The 18,764-nt window shown below is 42.7% G+C and overlaps 5 protein-coding genes and 1 non-coding gene across 7 annotated transcripts; 2 read left to right on the top strand and 4 right to left on the bottom strand.

Annotated features, from left to right (window-relative positions):
* Window positions 1–130: 130 nt before the first annotated feature.
* On the bottom strand, window positions 131–1,388 carry LOC134183953 (serine/threonine-protein kinase SBK1-like). The gene has a single exon (XM_062651545.1). It carries the CDS (start codon window positions 1,332–1,334, stop codon window positions 303–305), a length of 1,032 nt encoding a protein of 343 aa, XP_062507529.1. The 5' UTR covers window positions 1,335–1,388; the 3' UTR covers window positions 131–302.
* Window positions 1,389–2,222: 834 nt separating this feature from the next.
* On the bottom strand, window positions 2,223–5,079 carry LOC134184215 (glutathione hydrolase-like YwrD proenzyme). The gene is made up of 8 exons (XM_062651847.1): window positions 4,838–5,079; window positions 3,988–4,141; window positions 3,714–3,920; window positions 3,415–3,655; window positions 3,178–3,349; window positions 2,961–3,120; window positions 2,724–2,894; window positions 2,223–2,666 (listed from the first exon to the last, which is right to left on the bottom strand). The coding sequence occupies exons 1-8, from the start codon at window positions 5,077–5,079 to the stop codon at window positions 2,355–2,357; spliced, it is 1,659 nt and encodes a 552-aa protein (XP_062507831.1). The 3' UTR covers window positions 2,223–2,354.
* A 98-nt stretch (window positions 5,080–5,177) lies between these two features.
* On the top strand, window positions 5,178–5,248 carry Trnag-ccc (transfer RNA glycine (anticodon CCC)). Its single transcript has one exon. It is a non-coding gene; the product is annotated as a tRNA-Gly (tRNA).
* A 426-nt stretch (window positions 5,249–5,674) lies between these two features.
* Window positions 5,675–10,511, bottom strand: LOC134184105 (ubiquitin carboxyl-terminal hydrolase 43-like). The gene is made up of 8 exons (XM_062651721.1): window positions 9,687–10,511; window positions 8,856–9,439; window positions 8,681–8,798; window positions 8,238–8,344; window positions 8,103–8,183; window positions 7,286–7,415; window positions 7,109–7,231; window positions 5,675–6,313 (listed from the first exon to the last, which is right to left on the bottom strand). Exons 1-8 carry the CDS (start codon window positions 10,458–10,460, stop codon window positions 5,867–5,869), a joined length of 2,364 nt encoding a protein of 787 aa, XP_062507705.1. The 5' UTR covers window positions 10,461–10,511; the 3' UTR covers window positions 5,675–5,866.
* Window positions 10,512–10,532: 21 nt separating this feature from the next.
* On the top strand, window positions 10,533–13,947 carry LOC134184103 (mitotic spindle assembly checkpoint protein MAD1-like). Of its 2 annotated transcripts, none has more exons than XM_062651720.1 (16): window positions 10,533–10,666; window positions 10,737–11,141; window positions 11,205–11,257; window positions 11,476–11,538; window positions 11,618–11,699; window positions 11,814–11,944; window positions 12,008–12,122; window positions 12,183–12,244; window positions 12,307–12,393; window positions 12,449–12,527; window positions 12,728–12,793; window positions 12,852–12,929; window positions 12,987–13,037; window positions 13,105–13,169; window positions 13,226–13,613; window positions 13,676–13,947. In XM_062651720.1, exons 1-16 carry the CDS (start codon window positions 10,562–10,564, stop codon window positions 13,835–13,837), a joined length of 1,992 nt encoding a protein of 663 aa, XP_062507704.1. In that variant the 5' UTR covers window positions 10,533–10,561; the 3' UTR covers window positions 13,838–13,947. The 2 variants fall into 2 exon arrangements, with proteins under 2 accessions (XP_062507704.1, XP_062507703.1); XM_062651719.1 differs by having other exon boundaries at window positions 11,476–11,547.
* Window positions 13,948–15,407: 1,460 nt separating this feature from the next.
* Window positions 15,408–18,745, bottom strand: LOC134184005 (zinc finger protein 862-like). The gene is made up of 4 exons (XM_062651604.1): window positions 18,584–18,745; window positions 17,022–17,621; window positions 16,486–16,641; window positions 15,408–16,376 (listed from the first exon to the last, which is right to left on the bottom strand). The coding sequence occupies exons 1-4, from the start codon at window positions 18,743–18,745 to the stop codon at window positions 15,408–15,410; spliced, it is 1,887 nt and encodes a 628-aa protein (XP_062507588.1).
* Between the last annotated feature and the right edge of the window lie 19 nt (window positions 18,746–18,764).

Raw genomic sequence — 18,764 nt, 5'->3', positions numbered from 1 at the left:
ACCGCCGACTCCCTGTGGGGGTTTCCGTGCGGTACACTGTAATCAATCACACGGGTGTAAGAGGGATTGGCTAGCAAGATCTGGGTAAGCCACACCACACACCCAATCCACGCGTGGCAAGGCTCCAAGATTTTGCTCAACAAACTTATATTTCTCTCCTTCAAGAAATTGTACATGAAAATAGAAGCCGGCCAGCCGACTGTCCTACTATGTTATCTATACAACCTCACATGGTATCCTTGTAGTTATATACAAACTTTCTACATAATAATGCAAATCTTCTGTCAACTCAACAATATGACCTAACAGGCACTAACAGGCATCACTGCTGACCGACCCTTGTGGGGGATGTAACAGGTTGCATAAAGTTCTTTATTTGTGGGATGCTGCAACTTGTGCTGTTCCTGATCCTGTTGCACTAGGCTTCGAAGTGCCTCTACACTAGATGCTGACAGTTGGATTTGCCTTTTGTCAGTAGGGTGTTGGAACCAGAAGAATTTGGTGTAGTGAAAGATTTCTGTGACACTGCATCTCTTTTGCCAGTCCAAGCACAACAATTTACTAAACAATTCGAGCAACTTGGGAGAAAACTGTCTCCACAGAGGTGGTATCTTCTCCGACTCCCCGCGTTGCCACCTACAAAATTCTGCGAAATTCGAATCACACTCTGTTGCTTGTTCCCACGGAAAGTTGCCGGTTAGCATACAATACAACAAAACTCCTACAGACCATACGTCAGAGGAGGTGTGGCAATGATATCCGTCAGCTGCCATACAGACCTCTGGAGGAGTGTAGGGGATGCTTCCACAGACTCGTTCTATGTAATAACCAGTTCGTCTCGTCATTCCAAAATCGATCAGCAGCACGTTACTTCCGTTCTTATCTTCCAAAACGATATTCTCTGGCTTCACATCCCTATGCACCAGACCCTTGGTGTGCATCGAGTGAAGAGCTGAAGCGACCTGCACAATATACCGCTTGGCTGTCTCCTCTGCCAACCCAATCTCGGGACCGATGGCATCGAATAGATCTCCACCTGCAGCCAGATCTTGAATTAGCACGTATGCCTTGTCCGTTTCAAAAGCGTCCGATCTCGTGTTGATAACGTGTCGATGTCCAGAAAGCATGCGACTGTATTTGAGTTCTTTTTTGAAAAGAGATCGAGACGTATTCTTCTTGTGCACCGTCTTCAACACAACTTTGGTCCTCGTCACCTTGTCTAGTGCGGCCCAGGCTGAGCTGAACGTACCAGACCCGATCTTCCGTAGGAAGATGTAGCGTCTTTCGAGACAATCTTCAAAGCTCGACACAGACGATTCTGATCCGTTCGACATGTCAGACGTCGAGAGATGCAACTGACACTTCGCGCGCCTCTCGACTTACGTTATATCAGCGATTGGTGATGTTCTAATTATCTCGTTAGCAATTCGTGTGATGAGTCAAAGTGAAGGCGGAGACTGTGAGAATGCCTACCGTCTATTGGCTACAACATAAACACCATTAGCATTGTCTGCTGCCACAAACCTGCCATAATCAGCAGCTCATTGGTTCGCTGCTTCTAAGAGGCGGAGCATCCTACTTGTGTACACGTGTGGATACCTCGTATCGACAACGCGCTAATTGATTCCCATAGAGGAGACGTAGGACTTTCCCTAACGACCACCGCTGGGCGGTGCAAGTTCGTGTTTGCGTCACCGCAACGACCGACAGAAAAGCCGGTGAGATGTCTAAAGCTGCTTGAGGAGTAGACTAGACTTGGCAATGCACGTCGTGAAGACAGATTGCGGGGTCTCTAGGGTCCAGTCGGGGTTTCAGAGCCCTATTCCCACGTTAGGACACGTGTGGACGGGAGGTACGAAAGGCGAGAGCGAAGGAGTGGGGGGTGGTTTCTGCGAAAAAACATGTGAGAAGGTTGAGTGGGGGTGACTACGTTGCTGACCACACGATATCGATATTGTACGATATTGTACGATATTGTACGCTTCTGTACGGTTATAGTCAATCGCAATGACGTACATTATCTACGCAAACTGGATGTAACAGACTTCCTAATTCTGTTGCCATGGTGTGACAACACAACTGGAACAGAACCACAACACTAGAACAGCACGACGTCACTCTTTCACTCTCAATCTGTTCTCCTAATTGTGTCCTCTTCTCTGACATCCTTACATTAACATCCGTTGAGTGCTGTTGCAGCCTTAATTTCATTTGCTGTCACAGCTCAGAGGATTCCCTCTTGTAGAGTACATTAATTAACGAGACTATGCAATATGGAAGAACGAGCAGATTGGATTTACCTCAGTGGTTTCATAAATAATAATGTTCCTAATGTAATGTGCAATGCCAAGTAATTACAGCAAAGAAGCAAGAGCTAGTCCATCAGCCCGTCCGTCAGAGCCTGCCCAGTAAACTGTCATATTATTCTTGTCGAACCTCTTCTGAATAATCTGCCCTCTTCCAAATAGTTCTCTATCATAATTGCATATGGGGCCACGAACTCTGTATCCTAATGAAGCCAACGCATGCAGAGTCTGCTGTCCTATGCCTTCTTCTATTGCCACCTCACTTTCGGTCGACGTTTCTTTTCCATTCATAATGCAAAAACGTGGCATATCCAAGGCTGCTTGTGGATCCATATCAAACTCAATCATATTGAGCAATACCTACAAGGATCGTCACCGTATTTGGTAGGATTGACAAGTTAGCTTGCTCAAGATCACCTGGACATGTCCTTGAGGCTGCATGAACCCACCCATTACTCCAAAGCTGGCATACAGATCACCCGAGTCTGCAAACGTTGCCATCCCAGGAATTATAGTGTGATATGGCCGCTTTCGTGGAGCCACAACATTAGGATGAGCTTGCTGTAGAGAGAAGTTTGCTCCTCGATTCTATATCAAACAAGCACACCACCAGTCATGTTTAACATACGTTTGTGGCCAAGTCTCTCAACTGACTTGTAATGTGAATCCGCACCCGTCTGGCACCAGTCCAGTTCCAAATCCCATGTAATTGCTGTTGATAAATGAGCAGGCATTGCCTTGTGAGTCAACGACAGAAAAGTACACCGTGTCACTGGAACTCGTCGGAGAGCCTTGGTGCCATCGATCAAGAGCCCTGTGCCACGACTAATGATATCAATATGACTGGTAGGCAATTCCACTGTTTTCTAACCTATTGGGATTGATCAGCAACCTCCTCTTGGCAGCATAGCTATCAGACAGAAGTTCTTCTACAGGGACAGGTACCATCGCCGGATCAGCACAGTACCATTGACTATCAGCAAAGCCGAGCTGCATGGCTTGTATAAGTGTACTCAAATATTTTATTGAATTATGGCCCATACCTTGAAGCATTATTGAATTCAAATTCTGACTCATAACACAACAACATAAATAAAAAGTCAATAACCTTTAGTATCAATGCCTTTGAGTAAATTCAATGCTAACAGAGCGGTGATTCCTTGTCCATTGGGGGGCATCTCCCACACATTGATTCCTTTATAGGTAACCTTGATTGGATTGTCAAAGGTTGTTTCATGTTGTTCCATGTCTTCGACAGATAAAACACCACCATTGCTTTGCACGATATCAGCAATTGCTTTGGCAATTCTGCCCTTGTAGAAACCATCCTTACCATCGACAGCTAAAGACTGAAAGTATATTCACACAACTTAATAATGCATCGAAAATATTGTGACTCGTCCAAACGTTTAAGGTCTTTGCCAGCACTGGCATTCTCATCACTTCACCAGCAAGAGGTGCTTTGTCGTGCAACAGCAATGTCCGACCATGTGGATTTCTTTTCATCAGCAAACAATCGACTCCTGCATTCCAACTATACGCGGTAATAGCGGACACTGGAAATCCTTCTGTTGCTAAATTTATAGCTGGTTGCAGTATTTCACTACGAGATATCTATGTGAGTCACAAGACAATACCTATAACTCTATAACTACGTTTATCTCTAGCCGTGCTTTTCTACCTTGCCACTGCCAAACGTTTCTATTGTATCTAACCATGCTGCTGCTGCTCCAGGAACTGTAACATTGTAAGCATGCCGTATCGGTAGTAAGTTGTGCTTCCCATATCCTTGTTCTTGAAGTAAGTCAAGTGTAAGATTTGTAGGAGATCGACCACTACAATTATAACCACACAGCACTAGTATGTATGATGGTATTGATGGTCACAACAAAGAATATCCAATTTATGAATACCTGTTGGTGCAAGTTGTCCAATATTGTCAACATTAGAATGTCAATTAAACTATTAATTTCCTTGCATAGGCAATAATGTCATGCACAATGATGCTAGTCACGCAACCAATGAAGTCCAAAGGTAGGATACACTCATCTTCCACTTGGACTCTGGGGTGATGTGCACACAGATGCTGGAGCATCTTCACACATACAGCATTTAAACCTACAGTATACATCCAACACTCCTGACTAAAACTGTCCTAGCAGCTATTTAGGCATCGGTTAACGTTGCTTTTCTTTTGTAAAATGTACACTATGCTCCAAAAATTTGGTCATTTATTTCTCAATGGGTCTGGACCCACCAAAACTATGCAAAAGCATGTTGAAGAAGTAATAACAACAACAATAACAACAATGACAATTAACAGTGACAACAATAACAATAAAAAATAACAATAACAACAATAACACCAACAATAACAACAACAACAATAACAACAACAATAACAATAACAACAATGATAACAACAGCAATAAGAATAACAACAATAACAACAACAATAACAACAACAATAACAACAATAACATGCAACAATTAACAGTAACAAATCTACTAGGCATCACGTATGAGCCAACCTTCCATTGAGACCGTGCACTTCCTTTGTACCGTTGTCGTAGAAAAGGCAGAAACTGTCTCCTCCTAGTCCAGTGCTGCAAGGCTCTGTGACGTTCAGAGCTGCAGCAACAGCCACAGCCGCATCGGCAGCATTTCCGCCCTTCTCCAGAATTGACACTCCAGCTCGGACTGCTAGTGGCTGGCTAGCGGCGACAGATCCTTTGAGAGACAACACCGGTGAACGTCGCGAAATGAAATTCATTTCTATAAAGCCGGGATATTCATTAATTAATTAAGATGTTGCACATACTCACTTCTCGATCTGTTATGTAGTACAGTCTGTACCACGCTAGCTACCCTGCGCCACTAGTGTAGTGGTAACATAGGAGATTCCCATTCTCCTGCCCCGGGTTCGATTCCCGGGTGGCGCAAGATTTTGAAAAATTGTTTTTTTTCTGATTTCTGTATTTTCTTTACTTGCCTTGTTTTCTGTACGTTTAGAACGTTAGGTATTACGTTCTTTATGGATCTACACGTGTTTAAATTAATTAATAAAATTTGCTCGTTTCCTAAACACACAGACAAAGCGCTTTCGGACAGCAGATGTAGGTTCAAGTTCAATTAAGTCACACTGTGCAGGCAGTCGCAATAGTTATGTAAACCAAATCTAGCTTGTGTGTCTGTAGACCTCTACAAACTTGATACCACTCCAGTTGTGAAGGGGCCAAACAGAACCAAACAGTGTGTCTTCGACTATTCACCAAATCAAGTCAGACACAAAACTCAATTTAAAAAGTGAAGCAATTTTCTGTACTTGCAAAATGCAGAAAGAAGAGCTCGCTGCTTGACAGAAATCATTATACATTCCACCACATCAGTAAATTATTGTAGAGAACAATAGACAACATATAATTCTATATAATAAGCATAGACTTGGGATTACAAGCGTAGCAGAGTATATGAACCGGTTCATTTACAATTTTTTACACACAGGTAACTCAGCATCAGCAATTTGTACATCTAATGAAGAGGATACAGCTGCTGTATTATTAAACAGCTGATTCGACTAACTCATGACTAGCATTACTGTTACCAGATTCTTTGACTGCAGTTTCTGGAAGTAAGTTGAATTGAGGCATCTGATCAACCCAATGTTGGAACTGTTTTGCGGTGTTCGCAGAATTCGGATTACGCTTAATATAGAAAAGAATATAAGCACCACGAGATATGATAGCAGACTCCTTTAATGGCTGAATAAACTGATCATCATATGAATGCCACTGATTGCTGACAGGATTGAGACAGAAGGCTGTGTAGTGGCCGCCGGCCATGCCACCATGATGATTGCACACAGCATACAAGTCATATATATTTTCATCACCTTCTGAGACTCTGTCTCCAGTGGGTGAGCCGCCCTCTACATGAGAAGTCATATCTAGGTCAGTGATTGGAAACTTGACCAGAGTGTGCAGTTTAGTTCGTCGCATGGAAGACACCTATGTACAACACACATATAGTCCTGTTGTCATAAAGAGTACAACACTGACAACTACAATAGAGCAATAATACATATTCTACAGAAGCACCTCTAGTCACCCTTCTATTCCTAATGCCTTTATGTAAATAAGGCAGTAGCAATGACTGCTAATTTTAGTACAACATACCACAGTACTGTAAACCTGTCGTCAGTCTAGAACAATTTCACCAAGTTCTTCTTCTGAGATCAGAGTTTCCATTTCAACATCATTCTTTCTATTACCTCTGTTCTCTCGAAACAAACTCAGTCACATTCATTTACAGATGAGATAGCATTTACGCCTAATTACAAAGTCTTATTTCTTGACTATCTCAAACTACCCCCACACCTTCCTCACAATTTATGGTAACATAGGTGAGAACCTATTGTGTGGTAAATGTCTGATATGATTACACTAGGTTACATCATCAAACAGATGACTACACTAGGTTACTTCATCAAACAGCTGCCACAATAAAGTAGATAGTCAATGTCACAATACAGGACTGCATCAAATTGTCCACACTGTATGACTATAAATTTACTATAAAATTACGATAATACGCAGCTATTAAAGTATCACAAGTAATCCGGGTTAACAGTAATACGAGATGTCGATCTTGGGTTGGCAAACAGTCTATTCCATACAGAGACAAATCATGTAGTTACAATAGTTGTCATAACTAGGACACCCAAGGGACGTCAAATAATGAGATAAACTACTAACCAGCCAGAAAGTTAAATACACAAAATCCCGATATAGATCATTCCATACCTGTTTGAATCTCTTCAAATGTATGACAAGAACTTCAGGCAAGGTCCAAAGGCTTAGTCTTTTCACAGTGCCTTGTTGATGTTGTCGACAGTTGGGACAATACCAAGAATCACTAGATCCGAGCTACAAACACACGGTAAAAACCCTTACACACAACTTACAAACATAATTTCTCACTCTTTCTTCGCTTGTATACAAGTGGAAGCATTCTTCTAGCTTTACTTCATCAGGTTGATACAAAGCTTGCTTAATTTGGGATACACTGTCATGTTCTTGTGGAACGATAATGGGAACAGCGGCCAGTAAACTAAACAGTGATAAACCAAACCATAAAAAAGATGTTGCTATCAAAGTATCCTTTATATTTCCCAGTAACGAATAGGATAGTCAATACATAAAAATAATTGCCTTACTATCACCTCTGCATACTACTAACAACATGCACAAACACAAACCTCTCCATATCTTCAAGAACGAAAAAAATTACATACAATGCACAGAACATTACAAACCACCAAATTGCATTACTCTAGTTAGTTGTATACATATTAAACAAACACTAGACAGCGATCAGAATGAACGATGACTTTCCCAACAGAAGTCTGTAAATCTATTTGTAATGACAAATACCGATTACTTACTAATGCTCTCCATATTCTTTGTTTTGACATACAATGCATGTCTGCATCCATACAGCAAGCACCAACTGTTATAACAACATAAATTGCCACACTTTGTAATTAAATTGTCCTAAATAGCTGAGAAAATTGATATAAAAAGTCTACGTTCTAATAAACAGTTGGTAAAAACTTCATATGCAAGTGTACGGGTATCTCGCTGTCATCAACCTACACTGAAGATCTTGGCAGATTCAGTTCACATGCATATCCGAACATCCTTAAACCATGACCATCATACACATTATACATGTAGCTCAGACACAAAATAGGCTGCATTCACATTCATATTCACACTGTCAGCAAACAAATCCAACCTCGATTTAAGCTGCTGACTCCACTCAACCATCATCTTAACATGACTCGGTCCACCTCCAGGTGTGCATAACGCTTTCGCCCTACAGAGAACTATTAGAACAACAAACAACAACTAAGTCCAACTGGAACGCTACCTATCAATAATTGTTGTAAAAAGAGGATGATCAAGATCATGAGGAAGATATGATTTCGTATGAACACCATCCACAACACTGAGCCTCAGCATGAGTGTTTGTTTCATCTAGAAACAAGAAACATGTTTGAAAAACAGAAGACGTCCCAGGACCATCACATACCAACCTCAAGTTAACTTAATTATCATCTCTTCAAAGGTAGCAACTAGATATTACCAGCTCAATGACAGACATATTTAAATGTACACAATGCATCACTGGTAAACACAAAGTATTGTTTCTTGTTCTTTTTAGGGTGCAAAAGTGGATAAAGCCCAGAAATGTACAAATATGACTACTACGCTTCCTACAAATTCCTTTTCTTATAGACAATTCCTACCATTGTCATCACAAGTAACAGACGAGTGATCTATAAAACCCACACACAAATAGTAATGACTTACTGTCTGAGTAACTTCTCCACCCCTGAGATGCTTTGCCATAAGTTTCAAGATAACTGTCTGTAGATCCAAAAAGCTAATGTCTCGGTAAACCCGAAGTACGCTCATCGAGCCAAACAAACTATAATGGTAACACATATACATCAGCCCTAGTTTCAAACAATTTGCATATTGCTACCTCTGAGCATTGTCTGTGTCAAATAACTGATGAATAAGCAAAATCAAAAGTGTCTCACGAACTGAGCTACTTCTCCGAGATCCAGCACTGCTGGTTGATACAAGTGACGCCAGACTCCGCGTTGACGATTTCGACTTTTGATATCGAGCTTCAAATGCAACAATGTTGTCGCCCTCACGAATGGTTGACACAGAATTGGTATCAAAAAATGTTCGATCAAAGCCACTGTCATACACCTCAGTGAGCACAATAAAACTAAAAGGAATGCTTGCTAAACGAGAAATCTCCATCCGAAGGTCTTCAATAGTCCTAGACACATCTACAGTGGCAACAAGTTGCAAATCAGCTCGGTCGTGATCTCGGTAGACTACAGTGACGTCGATAGCCATCTTTCGACATTGTGGGAGAGGCAGAGAAATGCAGAGGAAAGGATCAAAGGTAACCGATCTTTGGTGACAGACCGGGCATGTCAGTTCTGATCTATACTGTGCTTGGAAAAGATCAGACACAAAACTATCATTGCAGCGTCGATGATTAGCTAATGCTTCAGCAGCTATTTCATGATCAGGTCTCCCAGGTACATCCTGTAAATAAAATAACAATTAACGCTTGCAGTGGTGTGTGTGTGTGTGTGTGTGTGTGTGTGTGTGTCCACCGAGGTCATGCATCAGTTGGTTCACCACCCGCAAATCACAACCACCAACGTCAGCACAAACTACTTCTTTAACTGCGTTTCCATCATCACTCTCATAACGGCAGTTCATTTGCCTCCACACAGTAAACATGAGGCGCGTCAATTTACGCACACAAAAACTCCTCATCCACACAAACCTTGAGACAGCAATACTTCTTCTTGACCACACGATTGAGGTCCTCATGCACCTTGTCCAATATCCACAGCAGAAACTCCTGCGCGTCGTGCTGCGCGTATCCCCTATACTGCGGCGCCTGCCGCCCAATCAGTTGCTTCAATTCGGCAGTGACGCGCGGCGTGTAACAACACGACCAGAGACTCTTCATCAGCACCGCCAACTGCTCCGTCACCTCGCCGCAACCGCCCGATCGCCTCGCCTGCCTCTTCGCCTCCATGTCGCTCTTGCATAGATCCATAACGAAGTACTCGGCCAGACTGTCCGTGTTGTTCAGACACTGCAAGACGGCGTTCATGAAACACGTATTGCCGTGGTTGCTGAGGCCTGCGACGCCCGGTGTGGGTGCATTTGGGTCTAGAACTCGTCGAGAGAGCGCCGTTTCTCCGAACGTTCGCTCGTTTCCACGCCTACCGGCGCCACCATAATCATCGCTGCTGCCCCGCGGAGGCTGCTGCTGCTGATGCTGCTGCTCGCCTTTCGATCGCGACTCGTGTGTCGGAACGACAAAGTGCAGAGCGCGCTGTACAAAGCGTCGGAAGACCTTCAGTCTCAGTCTGCGTCGCTTTTTCGTTTGCACGTCCGGAGACGGACTATCAGCGTCGTCCGACTGCGATAGGGCCGCAGTGGCTGGAGCTAGAAACGCACCGTTCTTTCGTCCCGATTCGCAGTCCTTGACGTCGGCAAGACGGTTGCACACCGCACCTCCGGCAAGCTCGCCCTTTTCACCGCTCATTATCAAGGCTAGCTAGATGACTGCAAGATAACTGCAACAGACTACGCAACATCCGGGGCTTACATATTTATCCGGGCTTCTAGGCGGTGATAGTTTGAGTGATGGCCGGGCGAGGGCTTGAAGACGAAGAGACGACTATGCACCGTGCGTTTCAGGAGTTTATTAGTAATGACAGAGACTTTCCGACTAGAAGGAGAAGTTCCATTGTTCGTACAGTTGTAACATCAGCATACTTGTATTGGCTATGTAGCAGCTGCATGTGGGTATTGTATTTAGGACATGCAGTTTGCACGGTCTTTTGCTGCTTCAACAGACGATTCCTCATTATTACAGACAAGCGCAGCTTCTACCTCTAGCGAATTGTTTCCTGCAGAAAGGCTGTCTTACAGAGCCCAGATTGCCAGTCTAGAGACCAAAGTAGATTCCGTTCAACGTGAAGCCAAAATCAGACGTTTTGAGACACAGCAGTTAGTCGAGGACGAGGCAGCCAAGGTGAAACAGAGAGATGAGAGGATTGAAGAACTGCGCAGACAGAGGGGATTGATGTGTGATCGCACGAATACCCTTGAAGAGCAGCTTGACGAGATGAAAGAGAGAATGGAGTCTGGAAGAAGGGTGTACGAAGAAAGAATACGCAAGCTGACTCTAGAGAAGAAAGACTTGAAAACGAAGCTGGATGTGGTAAACATGCATTCTGCTAGTTGTGTAGTAAGAAATGTAGGTGGATGAAGGTCGAACGTGTAGGCAAAAGAAACTGCTCAGGAAAAAATCATTCAGATGAACGAGCTACTCACAAGGTTAAAGATGGATTTCTTTAATAATTTGATAGTAAATGCTGATTACATATTGTAGGGTGGATACTTTTAAATACTGTAGTCCATGCACAGTTGTCTCCATTATATTTTGTATGAGATAAGGTTTAGAGAATATGAGCACTTGACGTATTATGTTCGGTTCCAAGAGTATTGCATGAAGTAGCACGTGAAGTGGTCATGTGTTTTAATTATATGTCAAGGCAAGAACATGCAAATGCTAAACTGGAGTCGAAACTTAAAGAAACGTCAGCGCAGCTGGACAGGTGTGAGATGTATGTAGGTGTTCAACTCCATGTGCTGCAGTAAGTCAACTGTCTAGATAATGATGCAATACTGTGTTAGGAAAAGCAGACAAACTGCTGCCAAGCTAACAGAACTGGAGGGTTGTGAACATAGGGAAAGACAGGCAGTGCACAAAGTGAAGGTATGTACTCTGTATGACTGCTTGTTGATATTCAGCAAAATACACGAACAGTCAAGGGATAGCTATATTTTATAGTCCAACCTATTTCTCATAACTTGTTTACTCTTATGTTAGGAATTGGAGAGTTTAGTTGAGCAGTATCGGGCAAAGATAAAGGCAGTTGAAAATAGCCATAGCCAATTGATGAAATTCAGTTCACTTAAACAGAAATGCCAAAATCTTGAACAGGAGAATATGGGTCTCAGGTTAGAGTTGTGTTGAATTGATGAACAGACTTCATTGGTACAACTGCTGGTTGCTGTGACTAGGAAACTGGCTGATAATAATGCTGTGTTGATGGAGCAGAACGCAAGTGTGGAAGCCAAACTTCAGAGAGCAGAAGCAAGGTTGGTCAATGCAGCTAAATTGGAACTAGAAAATGAAGTCAGTTTGAATCTTAACCTTTTAAGAGTAAGAAGTAACTAAGGGACTGACATTGTATAGGAACTGAAGAGAATTTCTAAACTGTGGGAAACCTGTGACACAGGTGGTGCTGTGAGAGTCAGGTACAGTACAAGCACGTTAAAGTGATCAGGACTTAGAAATTTATGGTTCTATGTCGTTACAGAACTCCTCAAGAGATGAGTCGAATGCTAGCTGAACTACAGCAAAGACACTGTGTTGTGGTAGAAGAGAAAGGACGCCTTGCCACCAGGTCTACTAAATGTGACATAATTTGTCACTATTGCTGTACAATCACTTTGTGTTAGACTGAAGATTTTGGAGAGCAATTTGGAAGCAGCTAATCAGAGACTTGCCAAATGTGAACATGAGTTTGTTCAAGAGCAGGTAAGGTAAAGTGACTAACTTGGAAAGGTTCAACTGATTTGTTAGTATATTTCGAGGCAAGCAAACGTTAATCAAAATATAGTGTAATCAACGTGCCAACTTAAATTAAATTAGAAGCAATGGAGAAACCCATACAAATAGTTGTATGCATGCAATAAGTGCTGATCACGATTATGGTTTATAATATGTATTGCCTGCAGGAGAAATCAAAGAAAGCTGCCGAGGCATTGAAAAAATTGGAAAGAAAGGTTCATTTCCTGAAAACGGTAATAGACTAGTTCTATTGTCAAGTTTTCGTTAATAATTCTAATTTAAATTCCACAGGATCGTGATAAAATCAGAAATTCTTTGAAGTCATACGAAACTGAAATCAAACAACTTAAAAGTGACCACAGACAAGAGGTTGACAGAACAATGTGATTATTAAGTTTACAACACTTTATCAGTGAAATATCTTAGATTCAATTGGCAAGACAAGACAAAGAAAAGTTAGTGGAGCTTGTCAAAGAGGTAGAAAAACTGTCAGGAGACACTTGAGCAATGAAGCATATTGACACAATCATTTAATTGATTCTAGTTGGAAAGAGAGATAGAAGCTGTAAGAAGGCAAACACCGGCAGAGTCAACAGCAATAGATCCCCAGTAAAAAGTCAACAATCTCGTAAATCTCAATCCTAAATTTCATTTTTTATTTGTAGAATTGAGGCCGCCGCTATGTCAAAAGTCATGCGTTTTGCTGGCCCGGGAAATCCTCTCGAAGCCGTCAAATCAGACCATAGACAAAAGCTCGCTCTCTTGAGAAAAGACAACCAACAGTTGAGGCAGCAACTGCAAGCAGCTCTAGGTGGCAAACAAGTGCCGACGGGCGGTGTAGGAGGTCATTACGATATAGTAGAGCTGCAAGAAAAACTCAAGAACGAGCAGACAAAACGAGAGAGAATGGAAATGATGTTTCAAGCCAAAGCGCGCGATTTCCGCAATGCCGTCTACTCATTGCTCGGATACCGCATCGATTTAAGACCAGACAACCAGTGTCGACTGACGTCGATATACGCAGAAAGAGATGAAGACCACTTGATTTTTGAAGTAAAAAACACACACGCCATTTGAAAAACGGTCTATCAGGATTCGATTTTTTTTTATTTCAGGTCAATGATGGTGGGAGGTGTGTAGCCATGAAAGATACGCAATTCTCCGCCGGATTATCGGAGTTGGTTGAAACGTATTTGAGGAAACACAAGTCGGTGCCGGCTCTTCTAGCATCGCTGACGTTAGACCTAGTGCGTAATCACACTCTGATACAACTTTAACGACCAATCTCCATGCAAGTCATAAATACAAAGATATATATATATATATATATAAATGTCTGGCTTATCTTACATTAGCAAAGTCATGTAAAACACAGTTATTATTTGGTGCTGTACCTGCAGGGTTGTCCCCAGGATTTTTGTAAGGCACGGCGGAAATTCTCATGACCACGCCCCCGCACAATTTTTTTACGTAACACATTTTAATCTAGAAGCCAATCAAACTTGCTTGACAGTCTTAGAGATAGTATATATATATATATATATATATATATATATATATATATATATATATATATATAGACCTGTCTACATACCCAGTGTTCTACTGATGTGAACCAAACCTAAAACGTATTTTGTTCTCATTTGTTGCAACGTTTTAAATTTTGGACAATTTCTACCGGGAATCAGATGCCATTACCTGTTAAAGAAAAAGAAAACACCTTTTAAAGTTTACAACAGTACGCCTTTTACCGCTACACTTTGATGGTCACGTTTGTACAAAATACTGGAAGCGCATGCCATGCATGTGCATGATATATACTCAGATCAAAAAATTCTAACTAAATTATTGTCCTCCAGTGTAGATTCATGTAAAGGACCGTCCATAATTATCGTATTATTTAGCAATCTGAATTGTAGACAAAAGTGCATGCCGAAGTGAGTGTGTAACACCGGCATTCAAATTAATTGAAATGTACAAATTTTAATGACGTTATCATATCATTGTCACCTTCATCAGACCACTATTTGCCGCCAGTGTGATTGAATCCGTAAGATTTGCATACTATGTTGGAAGGTTCAAAGCTGCAATTTGATTAATTTAAACTCAATCAAACAATTAGCTGTTCTCACATTGTGCACACCATGTACGTCGCAGCTGACTCTCATTTGTTTACGTGCTAGATTCCTCCCCTCCGGGAGACGTGCGAACTGTTTACTAGCCTAGTGAAAGCTGTTAATTATAATTAGCTAGCAGGAATCGGAGTTTACGTGCTACAGCTCAAAAGCAATGAAAACAGAAAGATGACGACCAGCGTCGACAGGTTGTCGAAAAGAGTCAGCAGCAAGGCAGCAGTACAGCTTAAGAGTCCTCAGACAACCAAAGCCTGCTAGGAGATGTAGATGTTTTACATACGGCCTACGTACCCCAAGCAACGGCCACGAACGATGACTTGGCAAATAAGACTCTAGAGACTACTTGCAAAATGATCAACTTTCTCTGTGTCTGATCAACAGAAGTAGGTAGTAAACGACAGTCTTGACTGAGGTAATGACAGACGACACTGTCAAAAGCGGCGTGCAGTGCGGAGCGTGTCACCCGTACATATACGTCATATTATTTTAGCTAAAGACGGAGTTCGCGATGGCTGGCTGGGTCGGCAGCAATTTGTCCTGATTTGGAGGTGATAAGAATAAGAAAATTACGACCTGCCTTAGAGCTAGTTAGAAATGCTTCACTGGAAAGAGGTGATAGTGGCAGCTGGTCAATGGCGGAGACACGTCCACAGACATGAGGAACAACAACATCGTTGGATACAGCACGACACGTTTAGACTAAACAGCTACGTTAATTAAGACGCCTATTCTTTGATCTTGCCCAATCAGCAAACCCAAATTCTTTAAATGATGTCCCTTCTACTGATATGAACATCAGGTGATTCGGTGAGTATTCTGAGAGGCGGTTTCTGAGTTTTGTTTTTATCCTTCCGACGGCAGAAAACCCTCTTTCGCAATCAACCGTTGACATAGGCAGTACCAAGGCAACGCAAGCCAAGGAATACAGATCGGGGTAAAGGACCTTTAGAGCCTCGCTTTTTGCGAACATCTGAGCTACTTGCCGAGCATTTTTTTCATCGAGGTCCGTGCCATCAGTCTGCACAGAAGCCTTCCAGATTCTCCACTCTGACAGCAAATCATCTGCATTCACAACTGCTGGATTGAATTGCCTCGCCAAAAGCTCTACCTCTTCTTCACCATATCCAGGACTTTTGCATTCTTGTAGAAGAGACGTGCCAGAGAAAATTTCAAATGCAGCAATCAAGGTAGTATTTGGAAATCTGTCGTCGAGGTTGTTCACCACACTCTGAAGATATGGATCTTCAATTTTGGTGGCAAAGTTTATTTTCTGACGCTCAGAAGGCTGTTGCACGCCAACGTCTTCAAGTTGTTTGATCTTGATATCTAACTGGGATAGATACGTTCCTTTTCTTTGCATGAGGGCAGTGATTGCTGCCTTAGTGCCGTCTACGAGAATTCTAGTGTCGCTGAAAGGAAGAGACTTGCGTTGAAAAGCCCTAGAAAGGTTAGCAAGAGGGGGGATGTCAGATAGAAGGAGAAGGGAAGCTACAAACTCAAACTTTCGACAAAAGGTCAGCAATCCAAGTGCCTGAGCATCTTTCCTGTCATGCGCTTCGGTCTCCAGGCTCCGTATTACTGACGAATAGGTACGTCTCAGTGCTCTCACAGCAGCGTCATAGCTTAACCATCGTACATCTTTTGCTTCGGTCAACTTGATGTTGTCGTCTCCCAAAATATTCTGCTCACAAACACAAAGGCTGTTAGTATTTCATCCACCTCAAGGCATGCGTTCATGCTGGTATCAGCTACAAACCACATTTGAATCAACAGACTATGCACTTACTTACCTCTATTTCTTTCAATCCAGCCATTCGCACTGCAGACTGATCGTAAAACCGAAACAGTTGCGCTACAACTGATTTAAACTCGTTCAGGAAAGGTATGCTGTTGGCAGCCTGACCTACTGCGAGTGCCAGTCGGTGCGCAACACAATGATGAGAGACCTGCAAGAGATGAAAGTCCTTATCAATGAAGTCACTAAGTTGTATTGTTGAAATCCTATATAGCTTCGTAAATGTTTGACTAAACTTCTAACTGCCTTTGAATAGATACTTTGGCACTGGAACCTTATATATATTGCTTACCAAATGTGGAGCGCACAGTCGAAGTTTTGACGCAACTCCATTGTGTCAACCTATCATCACATTTGCACCATCTGAGCCCAACGCAACCAACTTGCCCTGTAGACAGCGAAAGATTCGAAATTACATTCACACAGACGCACGCACGCACGCATGCACACACACACACACACACACACACACACACACACACACACACACACACACACACACACTGCATGCACCCGCGTGCACCCATTTACCTGGAAGTTGAAGTTTTCACCTTCCTCAAAGTTCCTTCTTAGAGCAGTGTAGATGGTATTTGCTTGCCCGTTGTTGAGACTGATTATTCCCAAGAAAGAGGTAGCTGGAAGACATCGAGAATTCAAGTATTTTGCGTACACGATTAGCTCCTTTGTTACTGAAACATCAGTGGATTCATCAACTATGAGCGCAAAATACGGTGATGCGGTGACTTGTGCGTAAATTGGCCTTTTGATGGTCAGTGCCATGTCTTGAAGTGCCTCCTGTATAAACCGTCGAGATGTGTACTTGGCGTTATCACCAATTTCTATGGCTGAAAGGTATGCAGCACCCAAGGATTTGCCAAGATCAAGCAGAGATGTAAATTTCGTAGTGTGTGCTATTTCCTCCTTACAAAGCCAGTAGAGACACTTGAAACGACCAATCATGCTTCTCCTGGTGATGCTTGTGAGCTCGTCTTTGGTGTTTTGTCCAGTGCACAGTCGAGTTTCATCTGTAACGGCTTCCTTATGGCAAACTCCTGTTTCATGAGCTTGAAGAGAATCCTTACGTAGGGTAACACATGGTATGTCCACCCAGACCGCTCTTCCATGCAAAACCTATTTGCAAACCCAAGACAACTAAGGTTACTTGGAGATATATGATTATGACAGTGTGAAAGTACATTTGTTAAGCTGTATCAAAATACCTTTTGAGGTCGCCTTCCATGCTTTATGCAAAGACTGCAGAGCATGCCAAGAGGCACAGTGGAGGCTGGAGAGTAAGTTGTTCGTACCCATGGAAAGTCCCGTCGCCAGTTTTCGTCAAATCCAGACGTTCGATGATGAGTAGGCCGAATTTTTTCAATTTTGCCGTTGGCTTCTCTTGGTTGCTCTCCTCCAATTGCAGCACTCGCTTGATGGAAGGTTTGGCGACTGCCATTTGTTTTGCTTGGGGTGATTCATGGGGCATGTTTTTTGCAGTAAGCATTCCTTTTGATACAAAAGCTTTGATGCTGCTTTGCTTACTAACATGCTTTCCTTCGCAACCTTTTGTCACCAAATGCTCAAGCACGAGAGGAACAAAGTGGTTTATATTTAGGAAACTTGCTCTCTCTGACTTGACTGTGCTCGACCATATGATAGCTATATGTAGAGCTGCTTGAACATTCGCAATACCAGTCAGGGAATCAGTCAATGGGGGAACGACAGTGTGCAAGAATTGTCGAAGCTTTTTATTGGCGTCTGGGTACACTAGCTTGATGGTTGTACCGGTACAGGTTGCGACCGCATAGATTTGCGGAAGTGATGATCAGTGCCCAGACCACTCGGTTTCTTCGGCTTCGCGCTCTAGTGCTAGTTTGAGAGCGTTTATCATGTTGTCTTTCAATACCAGTTCGTCATTGTAGACCCAAGAATGGTAAGCTGTCAAAGCAGCATTCGATAGACATGACTGTACTGACGATCCTGGATGCAACGTGTCACCATCGCTGACACTGACACTAAGGGCGTACAATAAGGGCTGCGTAAATTGCTCCGTTCTTTTCCAGTTCGTCAGCGAAGTTTCTTCGAAGATCACTAACCGTTGGCACTTCCAAACATTTCCCGGTTGCAGCCAATGCCACTTTCACGGCATGAAAGAGGCAGTTGCCATCGCCACTGACACGAACAGGAATTAACTCTGATGGAGCGTCACGGGGAAGTAGACTGGCAGCTACGTCGTCTTTCAGTAATGGAGCACTCATTTTCGCCAAACTAATCTAG

Source organism: Corticium candelabrum, chromosome 9, assembly GCF_963422355.1.
Source record: "Corticium candelabrum chromosome 9, ooCorCand1.1, whole genome shotgun sequence".
Taxonomy (NCBI): Eukaryota; Metazoa; Porifera; class Homoscleromorpha; order Homosclerophorida; family Plakinidae; genus Corticium; species Corticium candelabrum.
Note: the sequence above shows the minus strand (reverse complement) of the source record. Positions and strands in the feature narration are given on the sequence as shown.